The sequence below is a fragment of the Lepidochelys kempii genome, chromosome 25 (genome assembly GCF_965140285.1).
Source record: "Lepidochelys kempii isolate rLepKem1 chromosome 25, rLepKem1.hap1, whole genome shotgun sequence".
In the NCBI taxonomy this organism is placed as follows: domain Eukaryota; kingdom Metazoa; phylum Chordata; order Testudines; family Cheloniidae; genus Lepidochelys; species Lepidochelys kempii.
This window is the reverse complement of record NC_136404.1, coordinates 11,279,354-11,303,165: the sequence shown is the minus strand read 5'-3', so window position 1 is coordinate 11,303,165 and position 23,812 is coordinate 11,279,354. Positions and strand designations below refer to the sequence as shown.

Here is a 23,812-nt window from a genome sequence, read left to right as displayed (position 1 = left end):
GAAGATACCAAGCCTGTATGTCTATGTAATCTGATATCAGACTACTGCTGCTTCCAGGTGCAGACTGAAGTAGAGGTCAAGTGAGGAATTTAACACAAGCTAGTGAACTTGGCCATGGAGAAAGAGGCAAAACTGCCACCCTACAGCTGAATGGAGGGGTCTACCCCAGTACCAACTAGAGAGCAAATAATGCACCTCTAACTTAAAGCCCTTATTTTAGGAGAAAGCTTGAGCATCCTGCTGTAAGTGGGAAAATAACATAGTGCAGAAGGGTGCAGCCTGTTGGATACCTCTCCTCACAAATTAAAGAGGGGACAAAATACAAGTCTGCTACTTTTCTAAATTATACATATAAACCAAGGGAATTTGCATACTCCTAGCATAGGAGTAAGTTCTAAACCTAAATGCAGGAGGGAAATGACTTAACCTGCAGGTTAAGTGGTGCTTCCAGCAGAAGCTGAGTGAGATATGAGTACTAAATTAATTTCACTAAGGCTATTAAAAAATGGAGAAGCCTAAACATACAGATGGTACAGACTTGAAAGTCATTCAGCTAGTCTTGACAATGTCACGTTTAAGGTCTCTGAGACATAGTGGTGATGTCAGTGGCCATGGCTACTTTTTCCTTAGTATAGATATAACACACACTGTCCAAGTTGTAGTATGTTTCTTAAAGGGTTCATTTTCCCTCCATTAGAGCTTGATAGTCCTATCCCAACTGCAGAGTTTAGAGTAAAATGGTAAGAAAAGGAAAAACAATTTAAGATCTTTCCCTTCTCACTTTAGACTCACTTCTATCTAGTGGATCAGTTAAAGTGGATAGAGATGAGGCTAGCCCCTTGAGTTCAAGATCATACCCTGCAAAGGGATGGCCTGGAGGAAGGCTACAGGGGGGAGGTCTCCAGGAAGTTAAGTTTTTGAACTGTAACTAGAAGCCAACACAGATCTAGCTGATGGCAACAGGCTCTCTCCACTCCCCTTCTCTAGGAAGCAGGCAGTGTACATGGAAGTCCAGTCAGAAAAGAGCTACAAGATTATCTGAATGCTGGACCATGCTTTCCAGTAAGAGTTGGTTCCTTATGAGAGAGGCAATTTGATCAGTCTATAAATACATAGATAGGGCAAAGAACACATGCTAGAAGGGCTAATCTAGCAGACAAATTCAAACTGAACATAATACACATTTAACATTCTTCATTACTCAAGTGTGTTTTGGTTTTTTTTTTAAAACACAGATCTGCTGTAGTTCAACTTCAAGTTACAGGGAATCAATGCAGGAGTTACTGGAAGAAATTCTAGTGTCTTTTTTGGAGGAGCTTAGACTAGGAAGATCTAATGGTTCCTTTTAGCCATTTAAAAAAAACCCCAATCTATGAAACCTGTCTAGTCAATGACAAGTACATAGTCTGGCAGAAAGAGCAAAAAAACTGTGTGCAGAGTCAGATTATCCCTCAGATGCTTTGGAGATTGTAGGTTCATGGGTAAATTTATACTGACAGTCAACATATTACAGCACTGTCTTTCAAATTGCAATCAGATCATGAGATGCCTAGAGCCTGAAAGTTTAGATAAATTTAGATTAGCTATGTGCTAGCAGAGTCCCTTAGCTCAACCATTAGATCTGCTCTCAGCTTCCACTAAAGTTGTATATGCAAAAAATCCATACATCACTGATTATGTCTAGGCTTGGAAGGATTCGATCATCAGTAAACAATCTGTCACATACACACAAACCAAAGGAATTTCTATTGATAATTTATAGATAAAAGAAAAATGCTGTTTGAGAACTTTAGAGTTTGATTTAAGGGTATTTACTTTGTATATTTTGACATGTTGACAATGTGTTTTAACCATTAAAGCTTTGTTTTGAATCTCACTGTCATTAAATATTTCCCACAATGGTGAACACTTACATTGATAAATATTGAAAAATGCTTAAAACCCACAATTTTGCACAACTGAAGACAAACTAATAAAGCTTAAAAATAAACATCCATCAAAATAATCAAATTCTGCCAAGCCTATTTATACAGATAATCAGGGTTTTAAGAACAAAAAAAAATCTGTATGTCAGACACTTGAATCTCTTCACCCAGATTCAGTTGGTTTTGGCCTATACCAGTGTTTCTCAATCTTTTTGATACCAGGGGCCAGCTTGCTGCCTTCAACTGTGTCAGGGAGAGCTCAGGGACGAGTGCCAGCCCACAGACCAGTCGTTGAGAAACACTGGCCTATACCACCTCACATATGTTCTCTCCCTCCCCGCACAGAACACTCATCCCTGGAAGTGTTCCTAGAGGAAGGGGGACCAGAAAAAGGACAAAATGTACAATTATATTTGAATTTGCTACCATGTCACCATTTATGCCCCAAAAGCCATGCTATACAGAATTATGATCAGAAGACTTGCCCATGGGCATTGCAGTCAGCTTACATTCAAGATCACACAGCTAACTTTGCTTAGAGAGCACAAGTTAGATACTTTCATACAAAATATCAATTTCAATAATGCTTTATTAAAGACAGATTAATATGCAATATTTTTAGCTAAAAATATTAAAACTAAAATTTTCAAGATTTCATCTGTTCTGCTTTAGACCAAAGTGCTGTCTTCTCTTTACAAGAAATATGGAATACTTTCAAGTATCTTGTACAAAGATACACAAGTTTTAAAAAAATCCTAAAAATTCTACATACATACAGAGGGGTTAGTAGGTATTAAGTATCAAACTCTGTTAGATGGGCCAACTGCAATAGCCTTCTGAATGGGGACAATCTCCATTGCACCATCTGATTCTGAAGTAGTTTCACTAATTGCAGATGTAGAATCTGTGAAGTAGAAAAATGTTTTACACTGTCACAACTAATACAGTGCAACTCAGCAGCTGCAATATATCCTCATTAAAAAGTGTAGTTCGTGTTAGAGGCTCTGGCTGAGTCTTCGGGGTTGTCTACTCAAAATATGCATTACTGGTACAAGCCCCTGTGTAGACACTTTTTTCAGTGGCTGATTTTAGCTTACACAGTTAAAGGACAAACTAAGCCAAAATAAATTGTTTACACCTAAAATGGTCATCCACAGCCTTGTGCACTGATTTAATTACTTTTTTTTTAAAAAATCCCTTCATCAAACCAGTTCAAGTTTGTGTTTGGATAAGTCCTTAGAGGAAAATAGAGCCCTATTTCTCAGCACAAGAGGTTAGAGCCTTTAAGTTGCTCTGCTTTTTTGGGACTTCAAAAGAATCTTGCTGTGCATTTCAAATAATGCATACAATTTTATCTTAAAGATATCCAATGTTTAAAAATATTGTCTATTAAGCAACAGAAAAAAGGGGAGGATGGTACCATGACATTTCCAGCTGGTGCAGAGAACAGAGATGGCTCAAAGGGGTGGGACATTTTATACCCTCCCTGTCTATGGAATGTAGGATCAAGGAACATTGTTCACCCCACATCTGTGCCAGGTAACTTCTACAGTGCGGCTCTGCAGAGACCGTCTTACAAAGATGAGCTCCACTGCAGAAGTCGTTAGGGGAACTGAAGGCTCTGACAACTGTAGTATTGTTTTGTACTAAAGTGACCAGCAGAGAAATACTTAATGAAATTAACTTCAGGGTTCAGGTAAAAGCTCATCGAGAGGAAAGAAGCAGTTCCACCCCCTCAGCTATTGTTTCAGACTGAAAATATTGCATTGACTCATACTCTTAAGGTCCTTTTCACAACAAGATCTAAAAAAAGATGCTTGTAAATGATTACTTAGATCCTGGAGCAGAATTCTGCAGCAAGGATTGGATTCCTCATCTGCTAAACAGAAGCCCTGCTTATTACCTAGACCCATTTCCATTAGGAGAAATGCCACAGAGAGGGTGTATATGTGTACGTGTAATGCTTCACAAAACCAGGTAGGTAAGGGTCCTGCAGCAAAAGCATACACAACCTTAGAGAGATTCTTGTGTTAACAGTTGGCACTTCTGAACATGCAGGAAGCTAGGCATTCACAGTTCTCAGCAAGCATAGCACCTTCTGCACGTGGTGTGTTGTCAGGGTTTCATCTGTTCTGCTGAAGATTACTTCACCCAAAGGAGGGGAGAACAGTGTTTTATCTACCAGTATAAATCAGTGATAATTAGCCTGGCAGCCAAAAACAACTCTCAAGCAATTTGCATATATGCAAAGTGTGTTTCCAAACTCTTCTTGTCATATCCTCACCCAACCCTGACTCTTTTTGGTGTGCCAAGGTCACCTTTTCCTCCAGGCACGAGGAGTCGGATTATAATCCGGATGACTGACCAAGGCGCTGAGTAGGGTAGGAAAGAGGAGGTCCAGCTTAGTACTGACTGGAATGGGAGATTTGCAGTATTGTTGTAGCAATGTTGATCGCAGGATCTTAGAGACACAAGATGGGTGAGGAAATATCTTTTATTGGACCAACTTCTGTTGAGGAAAAAAAATTTTCAAGCTACACAGAACTCTTCAGACAACAGCTCTGGGGGTAGCTTCTCTTTCATCAACAGAAGTTGGTCCAATACAGGATATTACCTCACGCACCTTGTCTCTGAAATGGCAGAAGTGGTTAGAGGAGGGAGCACTAGTAAGGTCTGCTGGTCTGGGACCTATTAAGTGGTGTGGGGAAGTGTCAGAAGAGCAGGCAGCAAAACACTCAGCCAAGGTTAGGACAACTTGGCATCTGGGAGCAAACAGCAAATGTGGACTGAGGAGGGTGACCGCAGCACGAACAGATGAGGTGTCAATAATAGGTGTTATACTGAATGAACTAGCCCAGGTGGAAATAATGGTGTGAAGAACTGCAATGGTGTTAGAGGTATGTCCTGTTCACATTCTGCTGAATTTACTAGCCATTTAAGCACTGTTTCACTGTGTGGCCCCTGGGAGCAGATCTGTCAAGAACCACTTGTCAGAGATCATTTCTCACCTTTCCCTGGTTGTATGTCCACAATCATACAGTCATCTTCCTCCTCTTCTTCAGTGTCTGCCTGGAACCCATCCATTTCCACAGCGTCAGCCTTTAAATAAACCAAAAAGCTGCACCAGATACCGGCAGACTTAGTTGCTACTGACTGTTTAACATGCAAAATGATCAGATCACATTCTCCAGTGGATTAGGCAGCACAGAAAGGAATTCAAGCCTTTCTATAGTGAGCATTTCTTATAGTATGTGCTTTCAGGATCTCCTGAACAAAGTTAGGCATAGCGTTCCGCAGGGATGAACTAATCTGACTTCACACACAACCTGGGCCCCTTGTCAAAAGTCAGCATCTATCTTACTATGTCAGATTTCCTGCTACACAAGTTGCTGTATCAAAAAACTGCTTGCTAAAACATAGGGGCTATTATTAATTGCCTTTTGTGTAAGGTACAAACTGTTCTCCCTGAGCTGAAACATGATCTCAAGGTTTGTTCTGAAAGGGACGTTTCACTTTTTTAAAATTAAAACGTTTTAAAAAAGTTTCTTTTGCTTTCAATAGGGAATCACATCTGGAAAATCATCATTTTTCTTACCAAAATTTCCCCTTCAGGATTTCCCCGCCCCCCCCGTGTTTAAAAAGGAACTAATTTTTCCTTTTTTATGGAACAGTAATGGGAACAGTGGTGACTGCTGCTTTTGAGCCAAAGGGAGTACAAGAGTGGAATTAAAGGAATTGGGGGACATTGTGCTTACTCCACAGTGAATTGCTTCTATTATTTTTCCTAAAATTAGAGAGAGAAAAACCTAGATTCCCAGCTAGGTTCTCCCACACCACTCAGATTAAAATATGCCTTATCTTAAAACTAACTGTTTTAAGGTGTCTGATAATGTCCTTCATGTTTTAATTTAAAGCTATGCATTAATCAAGATTCAGTTTGTTCACATGTGCACTAGTTCTCAACAGTTATAGTAGTGACTTGCTTTTGCTCTTCAACTTAAGAGCACCAGAATTTAGAAGACAGAACCAGAAAGCATGATGAAGTATCAGGATAGCAGAAGGATGACTAGGTAACAAGAGGGAAAAGAAAACAGCTTATTGAAAGGTATTTTCACTGAGACCTGGCTGCATGGACCCAAACAATCCAATTTTGATTTTTCCAACAAGCATCCACCCTATCTGAGGGGAGGAACAAGACAACAGATAGCAGCAGTGACAAGTTGACTGGAAGGCACTAATGCAAATAATCTTTCTGAAAGCTTTCTGCACATTGTTCCAAACTGCACTGTGTCCCCAGCATTGAGTTCTACTTTAAGAAGTTGCATTTAGCAGCATCCAGAGCAGAGCTTGAGTGTCTGTATAATAATGCTGTTTACCAGTACACTCAGTCTCCCTCTTCTTCCCTTCCTCTTGCAGGAGAATCATGGCCCATAGTTAACTGCTTGAGTGAACATCAAGCAGAGGTTTTAGGCTCTGCCTTACTCAGTGTGTAGGCCAATCAATAGCCAGGAACTCTCGGGGCAGGAACAGCTTCAGTGCAAGCCTCCAAAATGATGTTACTCAGGGCAGCTTCACATGCAGGAGGAAGAGAAAAAGGCCCAACATGCTAGGAGTAAGATGAAGTAGTAGAGGAAAGAGCTTCAGTCACAGCTGGGACAAGAAATGCATGGAGTCTGCCGAGCAAAGTTCTACTTCTGTTCCACACTGCATTAGTAGGCAAGCCCCTCACTGCATTGAATTGGAAAACAACCTTTAGCTCCCTCTTTATTGCCCCAGACTCAGAGCAGACACTCTGGCAGCTGGGAAAATAATTAAAATACGAACAAGTTAAAGCCCTGGTTGTGGCTTTAATGAACACAATCTTTCCTACCTTTTAACTGGACTTACAAATAGACCTCTCTTGAAATAATTTTAATAAGAGTATGCAGTGTTGGTGTAGTTCTGTTGGTCACAGGATATGAGAGGGACAAAGATGGGTAATATCTTTTATTAGACCAACTTCTGTTGGAGAGAGACAAGCTTTCAAGCTTACACAGAGCTCTTCTTCAGGTCTGGGAAACTTACTCAAAGTGTCACAGCTAAATACAAGATGGAACAGATTGTTTAGCCTAAGTAGTTAACACATTTCAAGGGACCATTCAAAGCAAAGTGGCCCACTAATATCCCTCCAGTCATAGGGAGGAAAGGAAAGGGGGTTCTTAGTGGGTTATAGATTATAATAAGCAGCCATAAATTCAGTGTCTTTTCAGTCCATGATTTTTAGTATCTAGTACATTTATTAATTTAAGCTTCGAGGCTTGTCTGTTGAAAGTGTGCGGGTTTCCTTTGAAGACTGAGAGGTCAGATATAGTGATCACTTTGTGAAAAGTGTTCACCCACAGGTTATATGATATTTGTCTTATCATTTGCCTATGAGAGTTTATTTGAGAGCATAGTGATGGTCTAGTTTCACCCACATAGTTGCTATTGCGGCATTTACTACACTAGATGAGGTACTCCTCGTGTTATGATAGGCACATTTAGGATCATGGATCTTGAAAGTGAAATTTAAGAGCAATGTAACATCTGAAATTCTTATTAAAATCTGCAATTACACAGAAGCAGGGAAGAGAACAGAAGGAAACATGTAGCCTAAAACTAGAGCACATTATAAACACTCAGTTTTGCCTCGTGTCATGTTGTACTCTAGGACTGCCTAAGAGTACTAGGTTGTCTTGACAGTTACCCTGGTGGGTATATTTTGCCAATCTACTGTGCTATGAGGCCTTACAAGCAACAGTTAAGGATTTAGTCCACAGGTACTTACAGCTTATGTTCAATACATACAAGCAACCGAGAGCAAGAGGTGAGAGTAGTGAGTCAAGGCTAGGCTGCAAGGAAGATATCTGACAGCGATAGAATGCATTGTTTCACATGCATACAGGATGAGCACTGCAGTATGAACAGGGTTAGCTAGGTGTTCAGAAAGCATTTGTGATTTGGAGGTGATCATTACCCACATAGGGGAAAGTGGAGGGACAGAAAGAAAAGTTGCCAATATTTTAAATCAGACTTCCTATTCAACTTGAAAACTAGAACTCTAAAGAAGCATCTTACCTATCAAATTAATGTATCAGCTTTCCCTCTCTCGCTACCCCATATCACAAGGGATTCAATACAGTGAAATTCAGGACACTGTTCCCTCTGCAAAACCAACATTTTGCCATCTATAGGGAGATCCATGCTTGCCTAGTTAGATCACCACTATTCTATGTTAAAGATTCTCAGCCCCTTCCGAGTACATCAAGTTAAAATGTTCTTAAAGAAACTCACCTGTTCTGGATCCCTAGGTTTTTTCATGAACTTGGTGATAGACATGCTTCCTGTTGACTTCCTCTTTACTGAAACTGGAGTGGTTTGTATCACTCCTGGTCCACTGCTATTGTCCTCCTTGGCTGCAGAAAGGACTGGTGTGATGTAGTTCCACTGACAAGGAACAGGAAGGTGCTCTTGGTCAAAGCTTTTCAGCACCTCTGAGTGGACATACCAACACATCCTATAGTCAGGTCTCTTCTCATACACAGAGTTCTCTGAAATAATTCGCTTTAGTCTGGCTTTGGAAGGGATAGCAGAGTCCTCGTTGACTGGAGTCTGCGGGCGGGAAGTGTTGGGACTTGTAGGACTACCATCACTAATATCTGGGGCTAGGGGCGTTTCACTGAACAATCCTTGGCGGCAACACTCCTGGAATTCATGGATGATCACTTTACTTCCATTGACATTCCCATGGAGCAGCGGAAGCAGTTGTCCCAAGACTGGAGAGAAAAACACAATTGCATGTATGTTTTTGAAGGCAAGCTGTTATATGCCTACAGCTCAGGATAAGTCATTGACTCACTGATATAAACTAAGCAGTTGTTACCAAAAAAAAACCCACACAGGAGTTGTGGTCACTCAAAGTACATGAGGAGAGCACTTTCCAAAATTCTGTTAAGCAATGCAAACAGTGCAACAGCCCAGTATGGTTCTATACCCACCATTTTACAGAGAGGGAAAATACTGTTAAACTCAAATAAATCAGTATCAATTGGGAACAGAACCCAAGGGTCCAAACCCATCTCCTGCTCTAGCCCTCCCTCTGTTTTCATAGTATTAGCATCCTGTTAACTAGTTCTGCCTCTTTAGCATTTATCATTAATAGAGACAATGAATAGTATATAGGGCTATAATTGAACACAAAATTGTCTTATTTCTAATCTTTTTCCACAGCAAAAGGCTCCAGCGTTTATAGCAAGCAACAGATTTCAGATGGAACATAGAACTACCCAGCATGGAAAAGTTTCCACGAAATTCACCTGCAAATATTTCTGACTTCACACTAGTCATTTAACACTATTCATTATTTTGAACATTAAACAAACTTAGATTGGATACATGAGGAGTTTCCTCACAGGCGGCATCCGATTTAGTGCTACACAGGAGAAAGCACAAAGGTTTGGCCCTTCCCAGTCTTACTTTGCTGGTCTTTTGTCCTTTTTTTGCTAGTTTTCTGCATCTGCTCTTCCTCGGCAACAGATGAATCCAGAATACAAACTGCAAACTGCTGAAGCACCTTTAGGTCTGCATCTGCACTGCTGTTGCTTTCTTCTGTTTCCCAGATGGCGCCAATCTTCACAGCCTGAAGAACATGGAACCTCTTCCCCTTGGCTATCAGTTCATCCCACTCCTTTGCTTTCAGCTTCTGACGAACTTTTTGATTCTCTGGATCATGCTCCTGAAAGTCAAGAAAAGCCTCTGACTCACTAATTCCAGAAAAATTGAAATTCTCTCACTTCTGCTTCATAGTGTGTTCAGAGTTAAGAGAAATCAAAAGTATGAGGTACAATGTTTGAAGGAAATACTTCGGGAAGAAAGCTATCAAATTAATGGACCCATACAGGGCTGAGAAATAGTACAATCACAGCTTTACAGTAAAAGTGTGCCAGAAAACCCCCTATTCTCAATCTCTAATGAACTGATGGTGATTTACTAAATATCTAGCGGTCATAGAGCTTGTCATCCATGAATCTCATAGGCAGGAAATAGCCCCATTTACAGATGGAGAACGGAGGCATAGGGAGGTGATGTAAATCAAAGTTACGCAGTAGGCCAGTGGCAGAGCTGAGACTAGAACACTGGTTTCCTGAGTCCCATATCCATTAAATACTCTCTCAACAAAGTTTTCAAAATTGCAACTCTTCTAAAAGAGTGTGTGTGTGTGTATTATATATATATATATATATGTTTCAGAGTAACAGCCGTGTTAGTCTGTATCCGCAGAAAGAACAGGAGTACTTGTGGCACCTTAGAGACTAACCAATTTATTTGAGCATAAGCTTTCGTGAGCTACAGCACACGAGCTATATACACACACAGCACGCTATTTCAAATACTAGATGGGAAGCCTTGTCATCCTTACTCTCAAGAATGGGATTTCAGCCCATTCCTGATGAATATCGCTTTATAAGCTGTTTAGAAGTGAAGCTTCCAAGTGTAGGGTCACCCTGTTGTAGACCTTTTCCCAGGATGTTACACTCATTTTCCCTGAGACCAGCAAGCTAAAGCACTAAAGTGGCCATTATCAGCTGCTTATTTCCTCTTTTGGCTGGAATATTCCTAGATGTGGGTTTTCACTCTGAGAAGAGGACATCCTCACATTCTGTTTTAAGTTGCCCATACAGCAAAGTTTGTCATCCTTTGGGTCTGGTGGAATTTCTAACACACCCTCTTCATCCTGGACATAAGTTTAGGGCTTGTCTACGCTGGCAATTTAAAGTGCTGCAAGTTTCTCGCTCAAGGTGTGAAAAAACACCCCCGAGTGCAACAAGTTGCAGCGCTGTAAAGCGCCAGTGTAGACCGTGCCCTCCCAGCGCTGGGAGCCGCGTCTCTTGTGGAGGTGGGTTTTTTTGAGCACTGGGAGAGGTCTCCCCCAGCGCTCTGCCGCGACCACACAGGCCACGTTGAAGCGCTGCCACTAGCCCTTACCATCAGTGTGGTCTTTCGCTCCAGTGTTACCTGTATTTCAAATGCTCCTCTAATTCCCACTCACTATACAAATGTGCTATTCTAGAGGTTCGGGAGAAATCATCGTTATATGCTATCTGTAGCTCCTTCTCCTAGCTCAATCTTCCTCTACTTCGCTCACCATAGAAGAGCTTCCTCGGATTTTCATATGACCACACAACATATTAAACTCTGATACAACCTGCTGTTACGAACAGGGATGTAAGTGAATAAAACTGCCTCTGTCAAATGTTGTTCTCCCCTGTTTGGATCAAAATGCTGCAGTATACACCTGTCTGGAAGTGCAAACCCATTGATACGCTGACCGTACAGTGTGCTGAAGGATACATTTCATTTATTTGTTAAACAGATAAGCAGACCTGTCCTATTCTGAGCAGGCTGCATCTCCTCTACCAACTAGCAAAGCATGTAGTTTGCACCAATGAGAACAGTGCCCAAGTCTTCAGAAGTTTGAGCCAACACAGCAGCGCCTTCCTGAAAGGTATGCAACTTATCACACAGTACATTTGGGAAACGAGGAAATTAAGACCCACAGTCACTCAATTCACTTACTTCTGTCACTCCTTCATCCTCAGATAGGTACCCATGGGGTACAAAAAAGCCATCATCATCATCTTCATCTTCTCCTCCCTCCTCCTCATCATCCTGAAGATAAAGTTAACTTTACTAGAAACTGCACTTTATAAGTCACCTAGCAAGAGTTTCAAAAAGCAGCAAGAATCCAGACATGAACAGTCTCAGAAAAGAATGTCATCTGTCTGGTTTGAGACTAACTACAACAAAGCCCTCAGTCCACTAGGACAGCTATATTTCTTTTGAATCATCTCCATAACTTTAAGGCTAGCTAGCACAGGAAATCCTCACCCCTTCACTGTGAGAGAGAGACTCTCCTGGTTCTTCTTCTTCCCATTCTTCATCACTATCTATCTCATAGTCGAGCAGTTTCTGTAATGAGAAATGTCCATGTCACCACTCAGTCAACGAGTTCAGAGAGCAATGCAAGAGTTCACGCAACAATTCAAACAGCAGCGAGAGGGAATAAATGACCACTGGTCTGTGAAATGCAAGAGAAGAACGCATGGATATTTGGACACAAAGTCTGCTTCAGAATTGAGAGACAGCAATCAGTAAGGCATGGGTAATACCATACTGATTGTGAAATGCTTACATTGTCCTTTGACCAGGGATTCCTGGGATGAATAACAGTAGTTTTCTTATTCCATGTGCCCCAGTATGCAGGTCGATGATTCTCAGAAAACTGTAGCAGTTTCATCCTGCCAAATTTCTTCCTTTCAGGAACATTGTCCATTTTGCAGCTATCCACTATCACCACATCACTGTTGAAACAAACACAGCCCTCAGTGGTTTCATACTCCACTGCTGCTCAGATAGAACCTACAGACATCACTTAAAGGCCTGAGAGAGCCTCTTCAGTTCAGCAGTCTCAAACAATTCTCGAGTATTTGAATTAACTACACATCACCACCATCTTCTTGCAAGGACAAAGCTTCTATCCAGGCCAGGGTCCCTCCCTAAATAACTACACCAACCCGTGTGTAATAGTAGCTCTGTTTTAACTGTGACAGTGTCTTTTTTTTTTTTTAAAGCCATGTTATTTAGACTACGTCTACACTGTGAACCTTACAAAAGGGTGGCTCTGCCACTGCAGCCGCGCCGCTGTAAGGTTTGTGGTGTAGCCATTCTTTATCGCCGGGAGAGAGCTCTCCTGGTGACAAAATAAAACCACCTCCAACAAGGGGCAGTAGCTTAGCTCTCCACACCAGCGCTTTTCGCCATTAAAACTTTTGTCGTTCACGGGTGTGGTTTTTTCATACCCCCGAGCGACAAAAGTTTTGATGAAAGTGCCCGTGTAGACAAAGCCCTAGATGAAGCAAACAGAGAGCTCCCTTTCTGCATTGGACACTGTTAATGTGCAAGAATGCCTGTGGAGAATGATTTGTGAGCTTGTGTATGGAATCAAGGAAATCTGCATCACAATACATTGCTTCCTGTGGTGAAGAATCTCATACAAGGAAAACCCCACTTTTTTGTGATCACTGCTGTTGGTGCAAACCATTTTCCAACACTGGTTTCACAGTTGGTATGTAAGTGAACAGCAACCCCAAGCCCCAGACTAACCTGTTGACTATGTCAGCACTGCGGTAATAGACAACGGTAGGTCCAGATTTATGTGGCTTGCGGCACTTTAGTTCTTCCAAGAAAGATATGTCGTTATTCTGTGCTTGTAGGAACTGATCTAACTGATCTGAGAGGTCCTGATCAAAGGCAACACGACAGAGTGGGGCCAGGACCATGTTCTCTTTAATTTCAAAGGGAGCAAATTTCCCACAGGAGCCAGCAAGGGTCTGAAATTAAAAGTGCGTTTAGAAATGTTAAAGTCTGAATCCATCAGCATCTGAAAAACAGCAGCAGCCCATTTGAGTTAAATCTAAAGTCCTGATACTTCAAGAGATGCTATGATCAGGGGTAGTCTATTTTTTGTCAAGGTCCAACTTTCTTGGCCAAGAATTAGTGAAGGTCCAGACTCCAGAGAAAATAATTAAAAATAAATAATGATAATTAATAAATAAAAACATTTTGGGGTCTATTCAAAAGTGTCTGGTGATCAGTATTTGGCCCACGGTCCACCTAGTGACTACCCCTGGATTACGTACTTCCTATTTGTGAAGTCAGCAAATCCCCTTGAGGGGAATTAAAGTCTTGTAATCGTTCTTGGAAAAGCTATTGAAAAAGGTGTGGATTCTTGAAAAAGGTGTGGATGCATGTCATTAACAGAACGAGTATGTTGGTTCAGAAGATAGTCAATGAAGCAGAGAAATAAAGAAAATGATTCGCAATAACCCACCTTGGGGGCTTGTGGAGTCTTTGGTTTCTGAAAGAACCTGGTGATTTCTGCCTTCTGTGCATTAATGCGCTGGAATCAGAGAGTTGAAATACATGTTAACTTGTTAAATGAATGTTAATATGGCCCAGTCTTTAACAGGGGTTACACTCTTTAGCTCACTAAAGTCCAAGATGAGGTATGGAGTGAGGGATTTGGTCTTTTTGTTCAGATCCTGTAATACAATGAAACATTAACAAAAAGGCTGTTGGTTTCTGTGAAACACCTAGTACGAACCTGGACACCAATAACGAACAACAACAAATGAATGTACTACTATTGCCTTGTCCTGCGTTGGAATCCTATAACTGAACACAACAAAAGTGTGCAGGCTAAGGAGGCTAGGTGTTCGGATAAGGGGTTGCTCCAGCTCTGTTTTCTCCTGCTTTAAATTAATCACTTGAGTGACTGTCAGAATTTGAGTGGGAAGAATGATGCTTTGGTGGAGGGCTTGTACTGTTATCCTGTGCAGAGGATGGGTTATGACAGCTTTTGATGGAAGATCTGTCGAAAGCCCATCACATTATCCTTTCTGAGCAAGTACTTGAGTTGCTCCCCAATGACTTTTGGAAGGATTTCCATATTCCCACTGTTCCCCATTTCTAGCCCAGAGTCCTGAAAGGTGAGAATTTCCATACTGGTCCAGATATTCCTTCACAAACAAAACGAGAAGGCCAACAACTCCATGCTGCAGCATGATTTGTGAGCATTGTCGAAAGAGGCAAGTTCAGCAAGGATTTATGGACAGGCCAGCAGCTTGACAGATCAGAACAGAGGAAGCTTTTATGTTTTTTGGGGGAGAGGAAGGCGGAGATGGACAAGTATGAACACAGGCAACAGCACTCATGGGAGGAATGGATAGAGAGGTACCAAAGCATCACTGGTGGAGTAGTGCAATAAGACTAGATTGAAGGGAGAGCAAATGGAGAGATTCAAAGAGGGGGATAGAAGGGGATATTAGAAGCTATGTTCTGGATGATCTAGCAAGGGGTAATGTGGGTGTCAGGGCGATCAAGAACACTAGCAGTCTCCAATTCCAGTACAAGAACCTAGATAGAAAGCATCAGAGGGATAGCAAGACTCCAAAATAAAGAAATTTTTACCTTTTCCTCCTCTTTTAACCGTTTCTCCTCCTCTTTCTTCCTTTTCTCTTCAAGTTTTGCCCTTTAAAATATAAAGTTAATTTAAGGAGTTACCATACAAGTCATTAAGGTGACAGTCTTTATTATTTGTATTGTGGTAAAGCCTAGCAGCTCCAGGCATGGACCAAGACCCATTGTACAAATGGAACAAAAGGACAGTCTATTCATTTGATCAAAACCAGCAAGAATGTGGAACAAGAGAGACTATTTGTGTCTTCTGCACTGGAAGTTTATATGTTCAACCATGTCTACATAACTAGTTATCCATTTTCAACTCCCTCCAACACCCAGAAGAGGGATTTGTGTTTGTAACACAAACTTTTTTTTAAAAAAAAGAGAAGTTCCCCAGCCATGACACGAAAAGGAAAAACCTCAGGTGGAGCAGGAAACCTCTTTTCAGCCATTCATAGGAGCTCAGTTTATCATCTGCATTCAAGTAGAAAATTCTTAGGACTAAGGGCAGGTCCACATAGTTAAAACTGGTACTAAAACTATTTAGAAACAGATAGTTAAATCAAGGCAACCCCTTAATGTTGATACAGTTATACTGGTTTAAAGGTGCTTCTAGAAATAAGCTACGCCAATATAAGTTACAGACACAAATCACTTACTCTAAAGCTTCCTGTCTCTCCTTGCGTTTTTCCTCCTTCACTCGTAACTTCTCAGCCTTTTCCTTTTCATCTTTTTCCTTTTTCTCTCTCCTTTCCTTTTCTTTCAATTCTTTCTCTTCCTCTTTCTTCTTCTTTGCCTCTTCCTTGGCCCGCTCTTTTGCGGCTTTTGCCTCTTCTTTCAGCCTCCCTTTTTCTTCCTTTTCTGCTTGCAACTTCTGCAGCTTATCTGCACGTTCTTGATCCTAGTTGCCAAACAAACAGTTCAATAAATGTCCCTATCATGCATATCATGCAGCTGTGTATCAAAAGAATAGATTAGCACAACTGTTTGTGCTGTTGGACTACTGGTGTAAGTTCTTGCACTGAGTCTTTAGCCTGTGGCCTGGTTTTGTTTCAGGTTACCAGAGAGGAGGAAGAGACAGAGGATTTACAAACTGTCATTAGTTGCCTGGCCAAGCTAAGCCATTCTGTGAAGCTGGTCCTCAAACACCTGTTGATGAATGGGTTTGGCTCCCTCTCTCCTCCTCAATGGGCCTTTCAGTTGTACAGTATTTTAATCATGTTCTGCATACTGAAGGAAGTGTGTGTTCTATTTTGCTGTATGTTTTAATAATTAAGTCTGAGAATACATATTTGTTTATGGAAATTTAAGTATACAGAAGGAAGACTCTTCTAAATTTGATTATGGTAGTTTTTAAAAGATATTTGGGGAAATACATACCCTATTATGTACTGCATTTTCATGCTCTTATTTTCATTTATGGCTACCTACCATTAGAGATTCCTAATGTGAAAACCCAATTAGAAATCACTTTCATATCCAGATGGAGTTTCTGAAGGAGACCCACTTTACTTCCTAAAAACATGATGAACACCACCATTTGCATTATGCAGCGGTTTTATTTCCTATAGAACTCTAAAAGCAAGGAGACGTTTTTACTGGTGCATCAGGTTCATTTCACGTAATTTGACACCTTGGGTTGCTATGATGATTTAAGTAGTATTATGGGAGGAGTAGGGAAGGCAAACACAAGTGATGTTAGATATCTACAATATCCTGAGGCAATTCTGAGCTATTTTTCTCAGTTGCAGCGTGTACTGAAATATTCGGAGGTTGTGTTGGGTTATGTTTAGTGCAGCAATAGATCCCAAGATAGCCCCTGTCTTGATGGCACTACATGCACATGCTATACCTGGGAGCCAAGGAAATCTGTAGTCAGACATCCAAATACCCCATACTGTCAGTTTCTAGCGTCTGTCTACCGAGTTCACATTTCAAGCCTCCAGCAGATGCCTATATTTACCAAGCAAAGCTTGTGCTGCACAGCTATCTGCAACAGAAGTCTGAAAACGTGCTACAAACTTATGTCTATGGTAGCAATCCTGTAAAGAATGCGTTAGTAAGAACTTCAGAGCATTGAGTCTTTTTAGCGTCAATGAAGATTTATTGGCCGACGTGGCTTTGTAAGTTGTCGAGAGAACAGCAAACCTTTATATATAAGCAAACAGCAGGAGCAGTGCACTAAAGAGGCTTCCACTCAGCCCACTCAAATGTCTGAAAGTAGGAGTATGTATATATGGAATGGGAGAGTACAACAGATTGCTTTTTATATGCAACATACTTTGTGCCAACAAAGATTTTTAAGTCTGTCCCAAACTCCATCCAAACTACAATCTTAATGTAGCTTATATGAAACATTCAGGCAATAATTAAATCTTGTAACCAAGTTACTGATTGGTTGGCTCCCTCTCTCCAAGAGAACATGGTAGGTGCTCTTAAGTGATGCTTGTTTTAGTAATTCTGGCAAAATGCCGGTCTAGTTCCATCATGCAACAAAGTAAATCCTTGTTGCAGATTATGCATAAAATTCTGTTTAATCAGAGGCTTTATATTAGCACTTCATTACAGGAAAGAGTTGTATGGAAGTGACATTACAGGATAGCACCATAACACTCCAAGGGAGTGGCTGACCTGTGGCTTTCTAGTGGATATAGGATGCAGCTCAAAAATGCTGCCGGAGCGGCACCTGCCGGCTCATCCTGCAAGTCACATAGGCAAGCAGGCCACTGCCAGATTTATTTATTTATTTATTTAATTAAATGGAAACTGGACACCATATTTGTAGCTGTCGAGAAAAGAGGAAGAAAGTTGAAGAAGGTGGCCCAAGAGCAAAGGTTCTTCAGGATTTCCAACCTGTCTGGTGAAAATGCATGGCAAGAGGGTATCGATATAGTCAGTTAAAAAGTTTGAGGAAAATAAAGAATCCTTCTCAGCATTTCTGAAGTCAGTGGGAAACAACCTTTTTTTTTTAATTCATATCATAGTGCATATCACACATGAGATAAGCAAAACTACCAATGCATTAGGCAATTTCCGGACAAGCCAAGAACTTTTAACTGCATGCACAAAGATTCCACATTCCTCAGTTAGAAGAACTGGAGAGGCAGGAAGAGAGGTGTTAAAGTGGACCAAAAGGAAACGCAAAAGGCTTTGCTTACTATTCAATGCAAAAAGCACAGCAGGTAAACTTTCTAGGTCAGTGAAAATGCCTTACTCTTTGCAATCTCAGCTTCTCCTTCTCCGCAGAACTTTTGAGGAATTTCTGATACACCTGAAATTAGAAAGTTACAGATGTTTTTAGATTCATACTGCCTACATCATTCTCAGTATCTCAATTGCTAGAGCACTTTCTCCAGAAGAGCTCAACCAAAATTTGCTGTAATTTTAGACATCCAACAGCATGTTTGATAGGTTAAATATTCCTACAGATTAGGAAGCAGGTTTCAACTCTTTTTATTCCTAGCCAATCTGACTGATTTACCAAGCATGTATTTATAAGAATTTATTGCAAACCGAAGCTTGTGCTACACTACATACTTTAGCATTAGTATATTCTTCTCTAATGTACCATCACCATGGTATATTTAGAAAACCATGTTTTTATTTTTGTACATATACAAGAGCAGAAATCAATCACAAAACCACTAAAACATAACAAGGGGAGCCAAAGCTATAGCAAAGTTAGATCCTACTGACTGCCAATATTTTGCTCTAGCATGCCACTGATTTGTGCCAAGATGGTGGAGCCTCATTACCCAAATAAAAGGAGTGGCCTTAACAACCATGGGACAAGAAGTTGTCAGAGAGAAGAAAGGCCCCTCTTGTTCTTTCCATTCCACCAAACAGTACATCTATGCTTGTTTTAGAATTGTATAAATTTCTGTATGGGCAACTGTGGAATACCAAACAATTCAATTCACATGATTATTAAATGGATTAAGTTTGTCTGTAGTATTTTATGTAGTTTCATTAGCTTTGCTAAATCCCTCTATTCTCTCCTTTTCTAGGCTTCTCAATACAGATCAGGTAGTACAATGTTTTACTCATCTGAGAAGATCACTCAATACACAATTCCTATTCTGAAAGATGTATGCTTATGCAGTATAACCAAGCAATGGTCCTGCACTCAGCCTCGTATAAGAAAGGATGCAGTGCTTGCCACGAGGTCCTTTGGGTCAATAAAGCCATATAATTTTTTTTTTATTTAATGTAACTTTGTAAAGAAGCCAATACCAGGACACAAAGAACAGACACTCTAGTATGTGCTGTTTTTCTCATTTCTGGCAAAAGAACCATTACATTCAAATACCAAGGATATGACATTTTACATTATTTTGAAGTGTGTGGAACGTAGGTTACGCCCCTCCCAAAATCCTTTATTTCGTTACACTGGCAGTTTTGTGGCAAGATTTCCAAGTGGAGCTTTTGTTTAAAAACAGTGGTTTACAACCTCATTTTACCAAAAGCCAAGCACATTTACCCTTTGCTGCCATACTGCAGTACTTCATGCTTGTTACAAGTATGGTAACAGACAAGCTTATAGTACTAGATAGGAGCATACTGTCAATTCAGGGATCAAGATCATAAGTTGTAACTAGGCTTGGAAGTATTACATTTTTTTGGTAAGCGTCAATTTCACTATACACACAAAATATTTCCATTTATAATCAAAATTTACAGGTAGCCAAAGAAAGAAATGCTGCTTGAGAACTTAACAGTTATTTTTTGTCAAGGTCTAAATTTCTTGGTCAAGGTATAGTTAAGGTCCAGGTTCTAGAGAAAATTTTTAAAAAGTAAATAAAAAGGATTTCAGGATCTGTTCAAAAGCATCTGGTGGTCCAGATTTGGCAGGCAGTCCACCTATTGACTACCCCTGAAATTTAAGGATATTTACATTGTATATTTTGACATGTAATGTTGCCAAATTTGTGTTTTAAAGGTTATAAAGTTTTAAGTTTTTGAACCTTAAAGTCTAGTCAGATCCTCCCATGATTTCCCACAACTGTGAAAACGTAAATGGATAAAAAAACAGAAGTTCTTACACAACTGATATCCATAAAAATTATATAAAAAAAATTTAATTCTGCCAAGCCTACTTGTAACTTAACTCAATAACTCCTTCTTGCTAAAAACAGCAGCCACTGATGTAACAGAAATTAGAAATGGAAGACATGTAACATCATGAAGGCCAAACCCCAGCCAGTGCATAATAGTACTCTGCAGTACACTTTAGTGTTTTTTCCAGTTCAGTTATGATATCCCCAGTAATTGAGCTTCCACTACCTCACTTGGCAAGCTATTCCACAATCTAATTCATCAGCAAGTTTCTGGTATTAGGCTATGAGCCCTTTAATTGTATTCTATTACTCCTTTGTATCCCCTAAATAATTTCTCTCCATTCTCAGTGTTTACACCTTTCAGTTGCATGTCTCCCCCCACCGCGCACTCCCTCAATCATTTGGCCAAGCTACACATTTTGCTCTCAATCTTTCTTCATAGAGCAGTACCCACACCCTAGCCCTGAACCTCTTTATTAGAAAAACAATTACAAAATTAAGTGGTAGCTAGAACTAAACAAGTACACAGACGAGACAGTCTACCCCACTTTTGCACTGAAGGAGACTGCAGTGCCCAAAGCATAGTTACAAGGTCTGCTCTGGTTCAACAATATTAAGCATCAGGTCTTTGTGCTTCATGCAAGAGAAACTCCCACTTTACATCTCAGTTGATAGATTCCAGAAAAGCCTATTCACTTCTCAACTTTGTTCAAGCCATTTGATTAATTGTTTGAGCACTACTGGTGCAGATTGCAGTTTCAAAAACCCAAGCTTCCCTCTCAGTGCACTGCCAAAAATCATGGTGTTGTAAAGGTTCTAACAATCACTAGAACAGAAGCCTTAGTTGAAACTAATTCAGTAAGTGCATACAATTAACACACCAAGCTACCATGAAGCTTAATTAGTGTAGATGTGTGTTTACTATTATATTCCACTCTCCATGCTGTTGGTCAGTCTCCATGCTGTTGGTCAGTCAGCCATGTGCCTCAAATAGTTTTGTACTAATTCTTTAGCAAAAGTCAAGCAATGGATAACTGCACATGATCAGACGGTGTATACTTTAACAAGATGGCTGACAGCACAAGATTTGCACGCCAGTTTTAAGAGATGCAGAAAAGTAGTTTGAGTTGCCCTCTTCCCACTCCCACAGAGCACAGGGATTTGTAGTTATGTTGTTCTGAAATAAGGCTTGCAGTTTGAGTATTTTCTATCCTTCAAGCAATTTTACATAAATATTACTGCCTTTTTTGTAAAAAAGGCATTTTGCACACTTTAACAGCTTTTTCCACAACCTAAAAACTCAATCTTGTATATATAGGAGGACTTGCAATTCCGACAGCTTCATAAAAGGTAAGATTTTAAAATGTCTACAAAAAGAATTATTTTTGGATACTGCTGTTTACCCACATATTATACCCAGGTGTAAAGTCACAGGGCTTCATGACTAAGTTATGAAAATATACTTGTGATAACATTAAAATATACATCTTAAGATGCACTGATTACACACATTATTTTAACTAGTCATTTTAGAAATTGCTAAGAATCCAGCTCTTTACCTCTTTACTCAACATTTGAGAATCTTGCTCACCATAAGAGTGATGAACTTTTTGCAAAAGTATATCAACTTACAATACTTTTCAGAACTCTTTCCATGACCTTTAACAACTTGAAATGGCAGAACAAAGTGATTTAAAAATCCTAGGACAGATTGTGGTGGGAGACCATGCTAGCTGCATGCAAATGAAAAACATTTAAAAACAAAGAAACCAACCTTCCGAACAGGTATTGAAGCAGCTAAAGGACTAGTATCACTCCTGTTCTGTGGGACAGGCTGTGCCTCAGGTGAGCTGGTAGAAGAGGGGGAGCTTAATGAGGAATTAGTAAGTATAGAGTCTCCTTCAGGAGAAGATTCCATTGTCTCACTTTCCGAGGTTATACTTTCTTCCAAAGACACAACCTGGGGAGACCTCGCAGTCATAATATCCTCCAGAACTACTACAGGCATCTTCCCCTCAAATATAACACCCTTGAGTTCACTCTCATTCTCCAGATTATTACACTGTGTATTTGATAATTTAGAACAGGATTTGGTTACATCTATTGAGTCTTCATCCTTATTTGCAGTAGCTTCAAAAGGTGGATTGGTATCCATTGAAACATCCATTTGGGCATTCTGAATGGGCTTTAATGGACTCAACTGGCTTGTATCTTCCGTCATACCATTAGTTGTCTCTACAGATGAAGATGCTTCTGAATTTAATTTACTGTGGTCTAGGCCATCACTTAGTGTGTGGTTAGAGTCCTCTGTCAAGTCAAATATGAGTACCGTTTCTCTTAAGTTATTTTTCATGTTTTTCTGTAAAAAGTTATCTAACGGACCCTTTCCGTTAACAAGTTTGGGAGGGAACTGCATTTCAGAATCCAACTGGCAGTCATTCTCCATATTGTCCAAGGATGCATGTGATGTATCTAGATTGGTATCTTTATTTTGACCAAGAACATCTTGTGAGCTCTTTGCTTTCTTGACTTCCATGCCTGTGTCATATTTCTCCTTTGGTACAAGATTCAAACGCTTGAAAGGCAACCGTGCTGAAATAGCAAGATTTCATTACTTTAGTAAAATCATACAGATCAGCAGGGGAGAAATGAAACTTATTAGAAAAGTTAATGGGCTCTTAGGAGTACAAGAAATCCTTTATTGGTTCATAAGTGAAGTTACTACATATACTGAACAGGATTGGTTTAATAAGTCTATGCAACATTTGATGTCTAATATTTTAGAAAGCAAGCTGGGTCAGGAACAAGTCTCTAACCCTCTCCAGAAAGTTACCTTGTACTAGTTTCCTTGTGGGGATAACTGGCTTGTCTCTGCACTCCATGGCTGTAAGTAGAAAACAGACACACATTTATGTTTAGCTCACGTTTCTGACAGACTCAGGAAATATTCGTGTTATGATGTCAGTCTATCAGCAGCGACATCGTTAGAGATAAAGCATTTGCCGCTGGCTCCAGGAATAAGATCTCCCTGTCCTAATCACAAGTGGAGGGGGGCAACCAGACCGGGATCAAAAGGATGAATAGTGGAGCGCGCAGGGGTTTTGCAGGGCCAGACCCCGCTGACTGTTCAACGGGACATGCGACCCTTCTCCCCCGACCGCGGGCAAGGTGAGCAAGATGGGGCAGGTGGCCTCTGGAGCGGCACGGCCGCGGCGACGGGGCGGGCCGACTGCCCTTGGTCGGGGCCGTAGCCCGTCAGACGGGAACCAGCCGGGGCTGGTAGCTCGACGTGTTGACCCCCCCCCCCGCGCCTAGGCTGCCCCACGGCTCCGCGGGCCGCGCCCCCAAGTTACAGACAGGGCGAGGGGGGGGCCCCCAGAGCCGGGAACAGAACCCCGGGCTCGGGCCGCGCCCCCCCGGCCTTGCGAGGGGCGCCGGGCGCCATCCCCGGGGGCGCCGCCTCCTTCCCTCCGCCCCTCCGCGGCAGCCCCCGGGCCATGGGGACGGAAACCCCGGCGGCCCCGCTTCCTCCACACCGGGGCGGTCCCCTCAGCCCCGGGCTCCTTCCCCCCCGCCACAGCCCCGCTCCCCCTCAGCCCGTACCTGCCATTCCCCGGCCGCGGAGCGCGGCCCTGGCTCCTCCCCCCGGCGGCCGCAAGGACCGGGGCGCGCCAGCTTCTCCCGCTCGTATTTGGCGGGAGCCTCGGCGGCTCCACGCTTCGCGCCGCTGATAGGCCCAGAGAGCCCCATGTGACCTCGGCCCCGCGAAGCCTCGCGAGAAGCCCCCTTCCC

The 23,812-nt window shown here is 41.3% G+C and overlaps 1 protein-coding gene across 3 annotated transcripts; it reads right to left on the bottom strand.

Annotated features, from left to right (window-relative positions):
• Window positions 1-1,245: 1,245 nt before the first annotated feature.
• CHAF1A (chromatin assembly factor 1 subunit A) lies at window positions 1,246-23,765 on the bottom strand. Of its 3 annotated transcripts, none has more exons than XM_073324552.2 (15): window positions 23,624-23,765; window positions 22,854-22,904; window positions 21,795-22,612; window positions 18,178-18,234; window positions 15,623-15,864; window positions 14,973-15,033; window positions 13,834-13,902; window positions 13,107-13,333; window positions 12,136-12,304; window positions 11,832-11,912; window positions 11,520-11,612; window positions 9,420-9,678; window positions 8,238-8,719; window positions 4,934-5,024; window positions 1,246-2,829 (listed from the first exon to the last, which is right to left on the bottom strand). In XM_073324552.2, exons 1-15 carry the CDS (start codon window positions 23,628-23,630, stop codon window positions 2,726-2,728), a joined length of 2,811 nt encoding a protein of 936 aa, XP_073180653.1. In that variant the 5' UTR covers window positions 23,631-23,765; the 3' UTR covers window positions 1,246-2,725. The 3 variants fall into 3 exon arrangements, with proteins under 3 accessions (XP_073180653.1, XP_073180652.1, XP_073180654.1); XM_073324551.2 differs by lacking the exon at window positions 1,246-2,829 and adding an exon at window positions 2,839-4,103; XM_073324553.2 differs by lacking the exon at window positions 1,246-2,829 and having other exon boundaries at window positions 4,972-5,043.
• Between the last annotated feature and the right edge of the window lie 47 nt (window positions 23,766-23,812).